Source organism: Oncorhynchus mykiss, chromosome 13, assembly GCF_057628025.1.
Source record: "Oncorhynchus mykiss isolate SJ-2025 chromosome 13, ASM5762802v1, whole genome shotgun sequence".
NCBI lineage: Eukaryota > Metazoa > Chordata > Actinopteri > Salmoniformes > Salmonidae > Oncorhynchus > Oncorhynchus mykiss.
The window spans coordinates 84,841,738-84,861,370 of record NC_143034.1 but is presented as its reverse complement, the minus strand read 5'-3'; the positions used below and the strand labels follow the sequence as shown (position 1 = coordinate 84,861,370).

Genomic DNA, 19,633 nt, shown 5'->3' with positions numbered 1-19,633 from the left:
CTGGGACTCAACACTAGGTCTATGTCAGGTTAACAACAGACTGGGACTCAACACTAGGTCTATGTCAGGTTAACAACAGGCTGGGACACAACACTAGGTCTACGTCAGGTTAACAACAGACTGGGACTCAACACTAGGTCTATGTCAGGTTAACAACAGACTGGGACTCAACACTAGGTCTATGTCAGGTTAACAACAGACTGGGACTCAACACTAGGTCTATGTCAGGTTAACAACAGACTGGGACTCAACACTAGGTCTATGTCAGGTTAACAACAGACTGGGACTCAACACTAGGTCTACATCAGGTTACCAACAGGCCAGACAGACTGGGACTCAACACTAGGTCTATGTCAGGTTAACAACAGGCCAGACAGACTGGGACTCAACACTAGGTCTATGTCAGTTTAACAACAGACTGGGACTCAACACTAGGTCTACGTCAGGTTAACAACAGGCTGGGACTCAACACTAGGTCTATGTCAGGTTAACAACAGGCTGGGACTCAACACTAGGTCTATGTCAGGTTAACAACAGGCTGGGACTCAACACTAGGTCTACGTCAGGTTAACAACAGGCTGGGACTCAACACTAGGTCTATGTCAGGTTAACAACAGACTGGGACTCAACACTAGGTCTATGTCAGGTTAACAACAGACTGGGACTCAACACTAGGTCTATGTCAGGTTAACAACAGACTGGGACTCAACACTAGGTCTATGTCAGGTTAACAACAGGCCAGACAGACTGGTACACAACACTAGGTCTACGTCAGGTTAACAACAGACTGGGACTCAACACTAGCTCTATCTCAGGTTAACAACAGACTGGGACTCAACACTAGGTCTATGTCAGGTTAACAACAGACTGGGACTCAACACTAGGTCTATGTCAGGTTAACAACAGACTGGGACTCAACACTAGGTCTACATCAGGTTACCAACAGGCCAGACAGACTGGGACTCAACACTAGGTCTATGTCAGGTTAACAACAGGCCAGACAGACTGGGACTCAACACTAGGTCTATATCAGGTTAACAACAGACTGAGACTCAACACTAGGTCTATGTCAGTTTAACAACAGACTGGGACTCAACACTAGGTCTACGTCAGGTTAACAACAGGCTGGGACTCAACACTAGGTCTATGTCAGGTTAACAACAGGCTGGGACTCAACACTAGGTCTATGTCAGGTTAACAACAGGCTGGGACTCAACACTAGGTCTACGTCAGGTTAACAACAGGCTGGGACTCAACACTAGGTCTATGTCAGGTTAACAACAGGCCAGACAGACTGGGACTCAACACTAGGTCTATGTCAGGTTAACAACAGACAGGGACTCAACACTAGGTCTATGTCAGGTTAACAACAGACTGGGACTCAACACTAGGTCTATGTCAGGTTAACAACAGACAGGGACTCAACACTGGGTCTATGTCAGGTTAACAACAGACTGGGACTCAACACTAGGTCTACGTCAGGTTAACAACAGACGGACTCAACACTAGGTCTATGTCAGGTTAACAACAGACTGGGACTCAACACTAGGTCTATGCCAGGTTAACAACAGACTGGGACTCAACACTAGGTCTACGTCAGGTTAACAACAGGCCAGACAGACTGGGACTCAACACTAGGTCTACGTCGGGTTAACAACAGACTGGGACTCAACACTAGGTCTATGTCAGGTTAACAACAGACTGGGACTCAACACTAGGTCTACATCAGGTTACCAACAGGCCAGACAGACTGGGACTCAACACTAGGTCTATGTCAGGTTAACAACAGCACAGATCTGGGACAGACTAAACCCTAAAGAGTCAGCAGAAGCACTAAGTCTGGCAACTTAAAGAGACCCAACTACATCACAGTATTATTTTGTCATTGAGGAGACGCTCTTTATCCACAGTAACTTGACAATTAGGGTTAAGTGCCTTGCTCAAGGGCATGTCGACATAATTGTTTTTAACCTCGTCGGCTCCGGGGATTTAAACCAGTGACCTTTCGGTTACTGGGCCAACGCTCTTGACAGCTCTAGGCTATCTGCCGCCCCGATTATCAGCAGAAAATCATGACGTGTTGTTTGTAGAAATAGAGAGAGAAGCCAAGAATAACATGAGTGAGGACGTTTGAATAGTATGACATCACAACACATGCTCAGAGCCTGGTGATGTCATCTTCCCCCTGGGTGACACATGGGAGGTGTGGGGGGGAGGTGGGGGGGGGAACCTAAACTAGACAAGCAGAAATACTTCTCAGCTGTGTTGTCTGACCATGTTAACTTAAACATCTAACGGGACAGATACATAAATAATAAGCAGTATCTGCTTCACACAGCTAGTTAGCTACAGTCCGACCAGTCCCACAGCTAGTTAGCTACAGTCCGACCAGTCACACAACTAGTTAGCTACAGTCTGACCAGTCCCACAGCTAGTTAGCTACAGTCACACAGCTAATTAGCTACAGTCCGACCAGTCCCACAGCTAGTTAGCTACAGTCCGACCAGTCACACAGCTAGTTAGCTACAGTCCGACCAGTCCCACAGCTAGTTAGCTACAGTCCCACAGCTAGTTAGCTACAGTCCCACAGCTAGTTAGCTACAGTCCCACAGCTAGTTAGCTACAGTCCCACAGCTAGTTAGCTACAATCCCACAGCTAGTTAGCTACAATCCCACAGCTAGTTAGCTACAGTCACACAGCTAGTTAGCTACAGTCACACAGCTAGTTAGCTAGTCACACAGCTAGTTAGCTACAGTCACACAACTAGTTAGCTACAGTCTGACCAGTCACACAGCTAGTTAGCTACAGTCTGACCAGTCACACAGCTAGTTAGCTAGTCCCACAGCTAGTTAGCTACAGTCACACAGCTGGCTAACGCCCTGGTAGTGTTCCTGTTTTGGTTAGCACGTCGTTAGCTACCAGGCTGCTAACTAACTGCCTGTCGTTTACCTGTCACGAATAATGGTCCGGAAAGGTAAAATATAACCGTGTTTATTGTTATTGTTGTCTTACTTTGAAGTCGTTTCCAGATAGGTCTACCCCCCGGATAAAAGGAAGGACTCCGGTGGCAGCCATTTGTGCTTCGGGAAACCGTCCGTCCGTCGCTGCCGAGTCTCTGTTGGTGTTTGGTTTATCAGGCGGAGCGGAGACACTGGTTACCACAGCCACAAAGTCAGAAACAGCTCCTTTATCTTCTTAAAATTGGATTTTAAACCTTACTCACACTGGGAATCTTACGCCTAAGATTATTAAATTAAGGCATATTTTTGTTTTCATAAATTTTTGCGATTATAGCCAACTATGTGGCAGTGGTAACTTGACTTTGTGGGTGTGGTAATTAGTGGAAACCCTGGTGAAGGATGCTGCTTTTGTCAAATGAACGTAATATTTGACTTTTCGCAGCAGGTTTAGGAAAATTAAGTTAAGGAAAAGGGTTAGCTAAAATGAGAAACATTTGACAGAACAGCTGCTGGGACCGGAAACACCCTGGCGGCCTGGGAACGGAACAGCCCTCCGGGGGAGGTGCGCCCGGTTCAACCATAGAAACTTGACTAACGCGCTGAAGTCAATCAATCAATAATGAAGTGGTCACGATCAAAGATATTCTAGTTTCGCCTATTCCTCTCTGCTATGATCTAATCAATAAAAACACCCATTTCCATTCCATTTAATTAGTTTCCTACTGTAACTTAGTAAATATTAATCAACACAAGGGAGATATTTTAGAGGCACTCGTCAGACAGAATACAGGACACCAGATTGCTGGGAACAGTGATTTCATATAAACATCCAAAAATACCAGTATTAATCTCACCTTTCTCCCGTCTGGCTCCTCCCAGCTGGTACTTGGATTTACAATTCTATTCTTTACGCCAGTGTTACATATTGGGGACAAATTACCATTCAAATCCATTCTTTTATTTCTCTGTAAAATATTGATCTATTCTCCATGTCATATAAATGCAGTTTCTCTGTCAGAGGTGAGACACAGGCAGAATGAACCCTGGTTTAACACCTCTAGAAGCTGACCTCTGGTCCGTTTGGGATCCCCTCCTGATGTTTAGGGTTAAGGGGCGAGTTGAAGGTAAACTGATTCTAGTTCTGTGTTTATATCAACAACATCCACCGCTGAGCTTCCTGGTCACATCAGAGTTCAGAGGTCGGGGACAAGGTCACACGGGGGTCAGAGCATCTCCATGGCAGCAGTGGGATCAGGGGTTAAAGGTCAGCGCTGAGGGCAGGTGACACGTGTGTGTCCAGGCATGTGACAGATGCCACAGGTACGGGGCTTCCTGGTAGCTGGGGGTTTGGTGGTGGGGGGGGCTCCTCCTCCCCCAGTCTCCCTCCCCCTCTTCCCCCAGTCTCCCCCTCCAGAACCTGAACCTGGTAGAGACACAGACAGAGGTTAGCAATGGGGGGTGGGTGTATGTGTCTGCATGTGTGTGTTATAGTGTGTGTGTGTTACAGTGGGTGTGTGTGTTACAGTGCGTGTGTGTTACAGTGTGTGCGTGTGTTACAGTGTGTGTGTGTTACAGTGTGTGTGTGTTATAGTGTGTGTGTGTGTTACAGTGTGTGTGTGTTATAGTGTGTGTGTGTGTGTTATAGTGTGTGTGTGTGTTACAGCGTGTGTGTGTTATAGTGTGTGTGTGTTACAGTGTGTGTGTGTGTGTGTGTGTTATAGTGTGTGTGTTACAGAGTGTGTGTGTGTTACAGTGTGTGTGTGTGTGTGTGTGTGTTACAGTGTGTGTGTGTTACAGTGTGTGTGTGTGTGTGTGTGTGTTACAGTGTGTGTGTGTGTGTGTGTTACAGTGTGTGTGTGTGTGTTATAGTGTGTGTGTGTTATAGTGTGTGTGTGTGTTACAGTTTGTGTGTGTTACAGTGTGTGTGTGTGTGTGTGTTACAGTGTGTGTGATAGTGTGTGTGTGTTATAGTGTGTGTGTTACAGTGTGTGTGTGTGTTACAGTGTGTGTGTGTGTGTGTGTGTGTTACAGCGTGTGTGTGTGTTACAGTGTGTGTGTGTTACAGCGTGTGTGTGTGTTACAGTGTGTGTGTGTTACAGTGTGTGTGTGTGTTACAGTGTGTGTGTGTGTGTGTGTGTGTTACAGTGTGTGTGTGTGTGTGTGTGTTACAGTGTGTGTGTGTTACAGAGTGTGTGTGTGTGTGTGTGTGTGTATGTTACAGTGTGTTACAGTGTGTGTGTGTTACAGCGTGTGTTTCGTTACAGCGTGTGTGTGTGTGTGTGTTACAGCGTGTGTGTGTGTGTTACAGCGTGTGTTTCGTTACCTGGTGGTGGGATGTTCTCGTCAGCCCAGAGGAAGAATCCACACTGTTGATCTCTGGGCTTCTCACAGGTATGGAACACTCTTCCTTTATTTTGTCCTTCCTTCTGCACTGTCCTCTGAACCGCTGGCTCACTGCAGTTACAAACCACCTCCCCCACGGAGCTCCTGGGGGGCTGGTGTGGCCTGCTGGGTGGCGCCCCCTGGGGGCCTGGAGGGTAAACGTTAGTGTCGGGCTGGTCGGTCCACAGGAAGAAGTTACAGCCTCCAGAGGAACACTTATAGAACTGTCTGCCCTGGTTAGGACCGTCTTTCCTCACGGTGAGGAGGACCGCCTCCGACCCACAGTTACACACTGTGACGTCACCACCTCTGGGGTCAGGGGGTGGGACCTGGGGGTCAGGGCGAGGGTGGGGGGGCCAGGACGAGGAGGGGGGGTTGGGGGCTTGGGGAGACAGGGGGTCCGGTCTGGGGGCTGGGCGAGGTCTAGGCTGATTGGTTGCAGTGTCTCCCCTTCCTCCTCCTCTTCCTCCCCCAGCTGCTCCTCTTCCTCCCCCAGCTGCTCCTACTCCTCTTCCTCCCCCAGCTCCCCCTCTTCCTCCTACAGCTCCTCCTACTCCTCCCGCCACCCCCCCTCCACCCATTCTGAGGTATTTGAGGTTGAGCACCTCCCTCAGTGTCTCGTCACACCCTCCGATGCAGCCCACAAACTCCAGCGGCATCATGGGAGGGAGGCTGCCTCGTCGGAACTTCAACTTTAACCTGCAGAGGAAGAGACAGGAGGAGTCATGTAGAGTAGTCTTTATTACACCCAGGGGGCAGTCCATCGATAGGTTATTAAATATCAGAGGAGACAGTAGTCTGTCCCAGTCCATTGATAGGTTATTAAATATCAGAGGAGACAGTAGTCTGTCCCAGTCCATTGATAGGTTATTAAATATCAGAGGAGACAGTAGTCTGTCCCAGTCCATCGATAGGTTATTAAATATCAGAGGAGACAGTAGTCTGTCCCAGTCCATTGATAGGTTATTAAATATCAGAGGAGACAGTAGTCTGTCCCAGTCCATTGATAGGTTATTAAATATCAGAGGAGACAGTAGTCTGTCCCAGTCCATCGATAGGTTATTAAATATCAGAGGAGACAGTAGTCTGTCCCAGTCCATTGATAGGTTATTAAATATCAGAGGAGACAGTAGTCTGTCCCAGTCCATCGATAGGTTATTAAATATCAGAGGAGACAGTAGTCTGTCCCAGTCCATCGATAGGTTATTAAATATCAGAGGAGACAGTAGTCTGTCCCAGTCCATTGATAGGTTATTAAATATCAGAGGAGACAGTAGTCTGTCCCAGTCCATTGATAGGTTATTAAATATCAGAGGAGACAGTAGTCTGTCCCAGTCCATTGGGGATCGATAGTTTATTACATATCAGAGGAGACAGTAGTCTGTCCCAGTCCATTGATAGGTTATTAAATATCAGAGGAGACAGTAGTCTGTCCCAGTCCATTGATAGGTTATTAAATATCAGAGGAGACAGTAGTCTGTCCCAGTCCATCGATAGGTTATTAAATATCAGAGGAGACAGTAGTCTGTCCCAGTCCATTGATAGGTTATTAAATATCAGAGGAGACAGTAGTCTGTCACCCATCCCATCTCAAATATTACCACCCATCCCCCCCTCAAATATTACAACCCATCCCCCCTCAAATATTACCACCCATCCCCCCTCAAATATGACCACCCATCCCCCCTCAAATATGACCACCCATCCCCCCTCAAATATGACCACCCATCCCCCCTCAAATATGACCACCCATCCCCCCTCAAATATGACCACCCATCCCCCCTCAAATATGACCACCCATCCCCCCTCAAATATTACAGCCCATCCCCCCTCAAATATGACCACCCATCCCATCTCAAATATTACCACCCATCCCCCCTCAAATATGACCACCCATCCCCCCTCAAATATGACCACCCATCCCCCCTCAAATATTACAGCCCATCCCCCCTCAAATATTACAGCCCATCCCCCCTCAAATATGACCACCCATCCCATCTCAAATATTACCACCCATCCCCCCTCAAATATTACCACCCATCCCCCCTCAAATATTACCACCCATCCCCCCTCAAATATTACAACCCATCCCCCCTCAAATATTACCACCCATCCCCCCTCAAATATTACCACCCATCCCCCCTCAAATATTACCACCCATCCCCCCTCAAATATTACCACCCATCCCCCCTCAAATATTACCACCCATCCCCCCTCAAATATTACCACCCATCCCCCCTCAAATATTACAACCCATCCCCCCTCAAATATTACCACCCATCCCCCCTCAAATATTACCACCCATCCCCCCTCAAATATTACCACCCATCCCCCCTCAAATATTACCACCCATCCCCCCTCAAATATTACCACCCATCCCCCCTCAAATATTACCACCCATCCCCCCTCAAATATTACCACCCATCCCCCCTCAAATATTACAACCCATCCCCCCTCAAATATTACAACCCATCCCCCCTCAAATATGACCACCCATCCCCCCTCAAATATTACAACCCATCCCACCTCAAATATGACCACCCCTCCCCCCTCAGCTCAGCTATGACCACCCCTCCCCCCTCAGCTCAGCTATGACCACCCCTCCCCCTCAGCTCAGCTATGACCACCCCTCCCCCCTCAGATATGACCACCCCTCCCCCCTCAGCTCAGCTATGACCACCCCTCCCCCCTCAGCTCAGCTATGACCACCCCTCCCCCCTCAGCTCAGCTATGACCACCCCTCCCCCCTCAAATATGACCACCCTCCCCCCTCAAATATGACCACCCATCCCCCCTCAGCTCAGCTATGACCACCCCTCCCCCCTCAGCTCAGCTATGACCACCCCTCCCCCCTCAAATATGACCACCCCTCCCCCCTCAAATATGACCACCCCTCCCCCCTCAAATATGACCACCCATCCCCCCTCAGCTCAGCTATGACCACCCCTCCCCCCTCAGCTCAGCTATGACCACCCCTCCCCCCTCAAATATGACCACCCCTCCCCCCTCAAATATGACCACCCATCCCCCCTCAACAATGACCACCCATCCCCCCTCAACAATGACCACCCCTCCCCCCTCAGCTCAAGCGACTTGATGTTAGACAGGTAATTTGCTGAATCTGGAATTAGCACTGGAGAATGGCAGTGGGACAGTTTTTACATGACGGAAACAAACGCCTCCGTAGCGCCAGCAGATGGATTAAATGAACCATCTGTAACAGACGGCCCTGAACGTTAGAATGGATTAAATGAACCATCTGTAACAGACAGCCCTGAATGTTAGAATGGATTAAATGAACCATCTGTAACAGACGGCCCTGAACGTTAGAATGGATTAAATTAACCATCTGTAACAGACAGCCCTGAATGTTAAAATGGGTTAAATGAACCATCTGTAACAGACGGCCCTGAATGTTAGAATGGATTAAATGAACCATCTGTAACAGACGGCCCCGAACGTTAGAATGGATTAAATGAACCATCTGTAACAGACGGCCCTGAACGTTAGAATGGATTAAATGAACCATCTGTAACAGACGGCCCTGAATGTTAGAATGGGTTAAATGAATCATCTGTAACAGACGGCCCTGAACGTTAGAATGGATTAAATGAACCATCTGTAACAGATGGCCCTGAATGAACCATCTGTAACAGACGGCGCTGAATGTTAGAATGGGTTAAATGAACCATCTGTAACAGACTGCCCTGAATGTTAGAATGGGTTAAATGAACCATCTGTAACAGACGGCGCTGAATGTTAGAATGGGTTAAATGAACCATCTGTAACAGACTGCCCTGAATGTTAGAATGGGTTAAATGAACCATCTGTAACAGATGGCCCTGAATGTTAGAATGGGTTAAATGAACCATCTGTAACAGACAGCCCTGAATGTTAGAATGGGTTAAATGAACCATCTGTAACAGACGGCCCTGAATGTTAGAATGGATTAAATGAACCATCTGTAACAGACGGCCCTGAATGTTAGAATGGATTAAATGAACCATCTGTAACAGACGGCCCTGAATGTTAGAATGGATTAAATGAACCATCTGTAACAGACGGCCCTGAATGTTAGAATGGATTAAATTAACCATCTGTAACAGACGGCCCTGAATGTTAGAATGGATTAAATGAACCATCTGTAACAGACGGCCCTGAATGTTAGAATGGATTAAATGAACCATCTGTAACAGACGGCCCTGAATGTTAGAATGGATTAAATTAACCATCTGTAACAGACGGCCCTGAACGTTAGAATGGGTTAAATTAACCATCTGTAACAGACGGCCCTGAATGTTAGAATGGATTAAATTAACCATCTGTAACAGACGGCCCTGAACGTTAGAATGGACTAAATTAACCATCTGTAACAGACGGTCATCAGGGCCTCGTCCACTCTGAAACTGGAGAGATTCCTCAGATTGGCTTCAAAACTCAGTTTGCTATCAAGGACAATACCAAGATATCTGTACTGATGTCTCCATCAGGACTCTTTGATGTGGCTGGTTTATATCACTGTCTCCACTACCATCAGGGCGGGCAGGCAGACAAGCAGGCAGGCAGACAGACAGGTATAACAGACAGACAGACAGACAGACAGATACCTACATGTGAACGGGGCGAGGCTGACAGGTGGGACAGACAGACAGGTATAACAGACAGACAGACCGATACCTACATGTGAACGGGGCGAGGCTGACAGGTGGGACAGACAGACTCGTCTCTGTTGACCTCTAACACCGTGTCCGGAAACCACACGGAACACTTGCATTCTGGGTAACCAACGCAGGCCAGGTACTTCCTGTTAGAGAGAGAGGATTGGAAGATATTGAATAGCATAGAAGCAGACTACGAGTGTATACCCTCCAAGACGTTGGGTAAAATGTTGTGAAAGTGGTCAAAATGTCAGTTTGGAAAAGTTCAGAGAAAAAGTTGTTGAGGAAGAACAACAGAACGAATCTTCCTTCCCCAAAACAGAACGAACCTTCCTTCACAACAACAGAACAAATCTTCCTTCCCCAAAACAGAACGAACCTTCCTTCACAACAACAAAACGAACTGTCCTTCCTTCACAACAACAAAACAAACCTTCCCTCCTTCACAACAACAAAACAAACCTTCCCTCCTTCACAACAACAAAACAAACCTTCCCTCCTTCACAACAACAAAACAAACTGTCCTTCCTTCACAACAACAAAACAAACCTTCCTTCCTTCACAACAACAAAACAAACCTTCCTTCCTTCACAACAACAAAACAAACTGTCCTTCCTTCACAACAACAAAATTAACCTTCTTTCACAACAACAAAACAAACCTTCCCTCCTTCACAACAACAAAACAAACCTTCCTTCCTCCTTCACAACAACAAAACAAACCTTCCTTCCTCAACAACAACAAAACGGACCTTCCTTCCTTCACAACAACAAAACTAACCTTCCTTCACAACAACAAAACAAACCTTCTTTCACAACAACAAAACAAACCTTCCCTCCTTCACAACAACAAAACAAACCTTCCTTCCTTCCTTCACAACAACAAAACTAACCTTCCTTCCTTCCTTCCTTCCTTCCTTCACAACAACAAAACAAACCTTCCTTCACAACAACCAAACAAACCTTCTTTCACAACAACAAAACAAACCTTCCTTCACAACAACAAAACAGACCTTCCTTCATAACAACAAAACAGACCTTCCTTCATAACAACAGAACGAACAATCCTTCCTTCCAAAAAACAAAACAAACTTTCCTTCACAACAGAACCAACCTTCCTTCACAACAAAACTAACCTTCCTTCACAACAAAACTAACCTTCCTTCCTTCCTTCACAACAACAAAACAGTCCTTCCTTCACAACAACAAAACAAACCTTCCTTCACAACAGAACCAACCTTCCTTCACAACAGAACCAACCAACCTTCCTTCACAACAACAGAACCAACCTTCCTTCCTTCCTTCACAACAACAAAACAAACCTTCCTTCCTTCCTTCACAACAACAAAACGAACCGTCCTTCCTTCACAACAACAGAACTAACCGTACTTCCTCCACAACAACAAAACAAACCTTCCTTCCTTCACAACAACAGAACGAACCTTCCTTCCCCAAAACAGAACAAACCTTCCTTCACAACAACAAAACAAACCGTACTTCCTCCACAACAACAAAACTAACCTTCCTTCCTTCACAACAACAAAATGAACCTTCCTTCCTTCACAACAACAAAACGAACCTTCCTTCCTTCACAACAACAAAACAAACCTTCCTTCACAACAACAAAACGGACCTTCCTTCCTTCACAACAACCAAACAAACCTTCTTTCACAACAACCAAACAAACCTTCTTTCACAACAACAAAACAAACCTTCCTTCCTTCACAACAACAAAACAGACCTTCCTTCATAACAACAAAACAGACCTTCCTTCATAACAACAGAACGAACAATCCTTCCTTCAAAACAACAAAACAAACTTTCCTTCACAACAGAACCAACCTTCCTTCACAACAAAACTAACCTTCCTTCACAACAAAACTAACCTTCCTTCCTTCCTTCCTTCACAACAACAAAACAGTCCTTCCTTCACAACAACAAAACAAACCTTCACAACAGAACCAACCTTTCTTCACAACAGAACCAACCTTCCTTCACAACAACAGAACCAACCTTCCTTCACAACGACAAAACAAACCTTCCTTCACAACAGAACCAACCTTCCTTCACAACAGAACCAACCTTCCTTCACAACAACAGAACCAACCTTCCTTCACAACAACAGAACCAACCTTCCTTCCTTCCTTCCTTCCTTCCTTCCTTCACAACAACAAAACGAACCTTCCTTCCTTCCTTCACAACAACAAAACAAACAGTCCTTCCTTCACAACAACAGAACTAACCGTACTTCCTCCACAACAACAAAACGAACCTTCCTTCCTTCACAACAACAGAACGAACCTTCCTTCCGCAAAACAGAACGAACCTTCCTTCACAACAACAAAACAAACCGTACTTCCGCCACAACAACAAAACAAACCTTCCTTCACAACAGAACCAACCTTCCTTCACAACAGAACCAACCTTCCTTCACAACAGAACCAACCTTCCTTCACAACAGAACCAACCTTCCTTCCCAACAGAACCAACCGTCATTCACAACAACAAAACCTACCTTCCTTCACAACAACAGAACCAACCTTCCTTCACAACAACAGAACCAACCTTCCTTCCCAACAGAACCAACCTTCCTTCCCAACAGAACCAACCTTCCTTCCCAACAGAACCAACCTTCCTTCCCAACAGAACCAACCTTCCTTCCCAACAGAACCAACTTTCCTTCCCAACAGAACCAACCTTCCGTCCCAACAGAACCAACCTTCCGTCACAACAGAACCAACCTTCCTTCACAACAGAACCAACCTTCCGTCCCAACAGAACCAACCTTCTGTCCCAACAGAACCAACCTTCCGTCCCAACAGAACCAACCTTCCTTCCCAACAGAACCAACCTTCCTTCATAAAGTTTGTCTCCCTCAGTCTCCACCCTTCCCCAATCTCCTCCGTCCCCCAGTCTCATCCCTCCCCCCAGTCTCCACCCTTCCCCAATCTCCCCCGTCTCATCCCTTCCCCTAGTGTCCTCGTCTAATCTGTCTCCCCCGTCTCACCCGTTCCCCTCCTTCCTCCTCCGCAGCACCATGTCCCGCCCACACTGAGGACATTTCCTGACTGGGAGGGGCATTTCCATATCCTGCTGCTCTGATTCGCTGAACTCCTGGGCAGCGCCCAGATAGATAGACAGAGCCTCGTCCAACCTGAGAGACGACAAGAAACAACACATTACAACTGCTGTGTGTCTGTATGTATACACTGTGTGTGTGTGTGTATATACACTGTATGTGTGTGTGTGTGTGTGTGTGTGTTTCACCTCTTGGCTTTCTTAACAGACTCTACGAAGACCGTCTTGTATTTTTGAATGTGGTGTCTCAACACGCTCTGTTTGTCCTTCCTCCCCTCCGATACCAGCTTCAGGTCCGCCTCCAGCTCCGCCCGCAGGTGTGGCTTAGACATCTCATACCCCATGGAGTTATAACCTACAGACACACATTCACATCGGAGTCATTTAGCAGACTCTCTTATCCAAAGCCACTACAGTAGTGAGTCATTTAGCAGACTCTCTTATCCAAAGCCACTAAAGCAGTGAGTCATTTAGCAGACTCTCTGATCCATCCCCCATCAACCCCATACCTACCCTCCACCAGTCCCTTCCCCCCGTACCTACCCTCCACCCCCCCATCCCCCCGTACCTACCCTCCACCAGTCCCCTGTACCTACCCTCTACCAGTCCCTTCCCCCCCGTACCTACCCTCCACCAGCCTCCCCCCCCCGTACCTACCCTCCACCAGTCCCTTCCCCCGTACCTACCTTCCACCAGTCCCTTCCCCCCGTACCTACCCTCCACCCCCCCGTACCTACCCTCCACCAGTCCCTTCCCCCCGTACCTACCCTCCACCAGTCCCTCCCCCCGTACCTACCCTCCACCCCCCCTGTACCTACCCTCCACCAGTCCCCCGTACCTACCCTCTACCAGTCCCTTCCCCCCGTACCTACCTTCCACCAGTCCCTTCCCCCCGTACCTACCCTCCACCCCCCCGTACCTACCCTCCACCAGTCCCTTCCCCCCGTACCTACCCTCCACCAGTCCCTCCCCCCGTACCTACCCTCCACCCCCCCTGTACCTACCCTCCACCAGTCCCCCGTACCTACCCTCTACCAGTCCCTTCCCCCCGTACCTACCCTCCACCAGTCCCCCGTACCTACCCTCCACCAGTCCCTTCCCCCGTACCTACCCTCTACCCCCCTTCTGCACTGTACCTACCCTCCACCAGTCCCTTCCCCCTGTACCTACCCTCCACCAGTCCCTTCCCCCGTACCTACTCTCCAACAGTCCCTTCCCCCCGTACCTATCCTTCACCCCCCATCCCCCCGTACCTACCCTCCACCAGTCCCTTCCCCCGTACCTACCCTCCACCAGTCCCTTCCCCCCGTACCTACCCTCCACCCCCCCGTACCTACCCTCCACCAGTCCCTTCCCCCCCGTACCTACCCTCCACCAGTCCCTTCCCCCCCGTACCTACCCTCCACCCCCCCATACCTACCCTCCACCAGTCCCAAGTACCTACCCTCTACCAGTCCCTTCCCCCCCGTACCTACCCTCCACCAGCCCCCCCCGTACCTACCCTCCACCAGTCCCTTCCCCCCGTACCTACCCTCTACCCCCCTTCCGCACTGTACCTACCCTCCACCAGCCCCCCCCCCGTACCTACCCTCCACCAGTCCCCCGTACCTACCCTCCACCAGTCCCTTCCCCCCGTACCTACCCTCTACCCCCCTTCTGCACTGTACCTACCCTCCACCAGTCCCTTCCCCCCGTACCTACCCTCCACCAGTCCCTTCCCCCGTACCTACTCTCCAACAGTCCCTTCCCCCCGTACCTATCCTTCACCCCCCATCCCCCCGTACCTACCCTCCACCAGTCCCTTCCCCCGTACCTACCCTCCACCAGTCCCTTCCCCCGTACCTACCCTCCATCCCCCCGTACCTACCCTCCACCAGTCCCTTCCCCCCCGTACCTACCCTCCACCCCCCCATACATACCCTCCACCAGTCCCACGTACCTACCCTCTACCAGTCCCTTCCCCCCCGTACCTACCCTCCACCAGTCCCTTCCCCCCCGTACCTACCCTCCACCCCCCCATACATACCCTCCACCAGTCCCACGTACCTACCCTCTACCAGTCCCTTCCCCCCCGTACCTACCCTCCACCAGCCCCCCCCCGTACCTACCCTCCACCAGTCCCTTCCCCCCGTACCTACCCTCTACCCCCCTTCCGCACTGTACCTACCCTCCACCAGTCCCTTCCCCCCGTACCTACCCTCCACGAGTCCCTTCCCCCCATACCTACCCTCCACCCCCCATCAACCCCGTACCTACCCTCCACCAGTCCCTTCCCCCTGTACCTATCCTCCACCAGTCCCTTCCCCTGTACCTACCCTCCACCAGTCCCTTCCCCCCGTACCTACCCTCCACCAGTCCCTTCCCCCCGTACCTACCCTCCACCAGTCCCTTCTCCCCCGTACCTACCCTCCACCAGTCCCTTCCCCCCCGTACCTACCCTCCACCCCCCATCAACCCCGTACCTACCCTCCAACAGTCCCTTCCCCCCGTACGTACCTACCCTCCACCAGTCGCTTCCCCCACTATCTGCCCTCAACCAGTCCTTTCCCCCACTATCTACCCTCCACCAGTCCCATCCCCTCGTACCTACTCTCCACACCCACCCCTTTCCCCCCGTACCTACCCTCCACCAGTCCCATCCCCTCGTGCCTACCCTCCACCAGTCCCATCCCCTCGTACCTACCCTCCACACCCACCCCTTTCCCCCCGTACCTACCCTCCACCAGTCCCCGGACCTACCCTCCACCAGTCCCCCGGACCTACCCTCCACCAGTCCCCCGTACCTACCCCCCACCAGTCCCCGGACCTACCCTCCACCAGTCCCCCGTACCTACCCTATACCACCCTTCCCCCCAATACCTACCCTCCACCAGTCCCATCCCCAGTTCTCCTGGTAGAAACCTCTGATCAGCTGTTAGTCCCACGTACATACGGCTCTTTATGGTCTCAATGTGATCTGCGTGGGTGGCATCCGTACCTGTTAAAACACACTGCAGTTAACCACTAACAAACACACTGCAGTTAACCACTAACACACTGCAGTTAACCACTAACAAACACACTGCAGTTAACCACTAACACACACACTGCAGTTAACCACTAACAAACACACTGCAGTTAACCACTAACACACTGCAGTTAACCACTAACAAACACACTGCAGTTAACCACTAACAAACACACTGCAGTTAACCACTAACAAACACACTGCAGTTAACCACTAACACACTGCAGTTAACCACTAACACACACACTGCAGTTAACCACTAACAAACACACTGCAGTTAACCACTAACACACTGCAGTTAACCACTAACACACACACTGCAGTTAACCACTAACACACACACTGCAGTTAACCACTAACACACTGCAGTTAACCACTAACAAACACACTGTAGTTAACCACTAACACACTGCAGTTAACCACTAACACACAGCAGTTAACCACTAACACACAGCAGTTAACCACTAACACACTGCAGTTAACCACTAACACACAGCAGTTAACCACTAACAAACACACTGCAGTTAACCACTAACACACTGCAGTTAACCACTAACAAACACACTGTAGTTAACCACTAACAAACACACTGCAGTTAACCACTATCAAACACACTGCAGTTAACCACTAACACACTGCAGTTAACCACTATCAAACACACTGCAGTTAACCACTATCAAACACACTGCAGTTAACCACTAACAAACACACTGCAGTTAACCACTAACACACTGCAGTTAACCACTAACAAACACACTGCAGTTAACCACTATCAAACATACTGCAGTTAACCACTAACACACTGCAGTTAACCACTAACAAACACACTGCAGTTAACCACTAACAAACACACTGCAGTTAACCACTAACAAACACACTGCAGTTAACCACTAACAAACACACTGCAGTTAACCACTAACACACTGCAGTTAACCACTAACAAACACACTGCAGTTAACCACTAACAAACACACTGCAGTTAACCACTAACAAACACACTGCAGTTAACCACTAACAAACACACTGCAGTTAACCACTAACAAACACACTGTAGTTAACCACTAACACACTGCAGTTAACCACTAACAAACACACAGCAGTTAACCACTAACAAACACACTGCAGTTAACTACTAACAAACACACTGCAGTTAACCACTAACAAACACACTGTAGTTAACCACTAACACACTGCAGTTAACCACTAACAAACACACAGCAGTTAACCACTAACAAACACACTGCAGTTAACTACTAACAAACACACTGCAGTTAACCACTAACAAACACACTGCAGTTAACCACTAACAAACACACTGCAGTTAACCACTAACATACTGCAGTTAACCACTAACAAACACACTGCAGTTAACCACTAACACACTGCAGTTAACCACTAACAAACACACTGCAGTTAACCACTAACAAACACACTGCAGTTAACCACTAACAAACACACTGCAGTTAACCACTAACACACTGCAGTTAACCACTAACAAACACACTGCAGTTAACCACTAACAAACACACTGCAGTTAACCACTAACAAACACACTGCAGTTAACCACTAACAAACACACTGCAGTTAACCACTAACAAACACACTGCAGTTAACCACTAACACACTGCAGTTAACCACTAACACACTGCAGTTAACCACTAACAAACACACTGCAGTTAACCACTAACACACTGCAGTTAACCACTAACAAACACACTGCAGTTAACCACTAACAAACACACTGCAGTTAACCACTAACAAACACAATGCAGTTAACCACTAACAAACACACTGCAGTTAACCACTAACAAACACACTGCAGTTAACCACTAACAAACACACTGCAGTTAACCACTAACAAACACACTGCAGTTAACCACTAACAAACACACTGCAGTTAACCACTAACAAACACACTGCAGTTAACCACTAACAAACACACTGCAGTTAACCACTAACAAACACATTGCAGTTAACCACTAACAAACACACTGCAGTTAACCACTAACACACTGCAGTTAACCACTAACACACTGCAGTTAACCACTAACAAACACACTGCAGTTAACCACTAACACACTGCAGTTAACCACTAACAAACACACTGCAGTTAACCACTAACAAACACACTGCAGTTAACCACTAACAAAACACACTGCAGTTAACCACTAACAAAACACACTGCAGTTAACCACTAACAAAACACACTGCAGTTAACCACTAACAAACACACTGCAGTTAACCACTAACAAACACACTGCAGTTAACCACTAACAAAACACACTGCAGTTAACCACTAACAAACACACTGCAGTTAACCACTAACAAACACACTGCAGTTAACCACTAACACACTGCAGTTAACCACTAACACACTGCAGTTAACCACTAACACACTGCAGTTAACCACTAACACACTGCAGTTAACCACTAACAAACACACTGCAGTTAACCACTAACAAACACACTGCAGTTAACCACTAACAAACACACTGCAGTTAACCACTAACAAACACACTGCAGTTAACCACTAACAAACACACTGCAGTTAACCACTAACAAACACACTGCAGTTAACCACTAACAAACACACTGCAGTTAACCACTAACACACTGCAGTTAACCACTAACACACTGCAGTTAACCACTAACAAACACACTGCAGTTAACCACTAACAAACACACTGCAGTTAACCACTAACAAACACACTGCAGTTAACCACTAACAAACACACTGCAGTTAACCACTAACAAACACACTGCAGTTAACCACTAACACACTGCAGTTAACCACTAACACACTGCAGTTAACCACTAACACACTGCAGTTAACCACTAACATACTGCAGTTAACCACTAACAAACACACTGCAGTTAACCACTAACAAACACACTGCAGTTAACCACTAACAAACACACTGCAGTTAACCACTAACAAACACACTGCAGTTAACCACTAACAAAACACACTGCAGTTAACCACTAACAAACACACTGCAGTTAACCACTAACAAACACACTGCAGTTAACCACTAACACACTGCAGTTAACCACTAACACACTGCAGTTAACCACTAACACACTGCAGTTAACCACTAACACACTGCAGTTAACCACTAACACACTGCAGTTAACCACTAACACACTGCAGTTAACCACTAACACACTGCAGTTAACCACTAACACACTGCAGTTAACCACTAACAAACACACTGCAGTTAACCTCTAACACACAGCAGTTAACCACTAACAAACACACTGCAGTTAACCACTAACAAACACACTGCAGTTAACCACTAACAAACACACTGCAGTTAACCACTAACAAACACACTGCAGTTAACCACTAACACACTGCAGTTAACCACTAACAAACACACTGCAGTTAACCACTAACACACTGCAGTTAACCACTAACACACTGCAGTTAACCACTAACACACTGCAGTTAACCACTAACATACTGCAGTTAACCACTAACAAACACACTGCAGTTAACCACTAACAAACACACTGCAGTTAACCACTAACAAACACACTGCAGTTAA

At 47.9% G+C, this 19,633-nt stretch overlaps 2 protein-coding genes across 2 annotated transcripts in view; both read right to left on the bottom strand.

The window, feature by feature from the left end:
- flii (FLII actin remodeling protein) overlaps window positions 1-3,637 on the bottom strand; it is a 65,913-nt gene extending 62,276 nt beyond the window's left edge. Inside the window, exon 1 of the mRNA XM_090197953.1 lies at window positions 3,014-3,637. Coding sequence (XP_090054079.1) covers window positions 3,014-3,076 — 63 coding nt within the window. The 5' untranslated portion in view covers window positions 3,077-3,637. The remainder of the gene's footprint in view (window positions 1-3,013) is intronic.
- A 123-nt stretch (window positions 3,638-3,760) lies between these two features.
- The window catches only part of top3a (DNA topoisomerase III alpha), a 58,859-nt gene continuing 42,986 nt past the window's right edge, over window positions 3,761-19,633 (bottom strand). The window contains exons 14-19 of the mRNA XM_090197961.1: window positions 15,942-16,055; window positions 13,268-13,433; window positions 13,008-13,154; window positions 10,025-10,147; window positions 5,285-6,042; window positions 3,761-4,384 (exon numbers count right to left, since the gene is read on the bottom strand). Coding sequence (XP_090054087.1) covers window positions 4,227-4,384; window positions 5,285-6,042; window positions 10,025-10,147; window positions 13,008-13,154; window positions 13,268-13,433; window positions 15,942-16,055 — 1,466 coding nt within the window. The 3' untranslated portion in view covers window positions 3,761-4,226. The remainder of the gene's footprint in view (window positions 4,385-5,284; window positions 6,043-10,024; window positions 10,148-13,007; window positions 13,155-13,267; window positions 13,434-15,941; window positions 16,056-19,633) is intronic.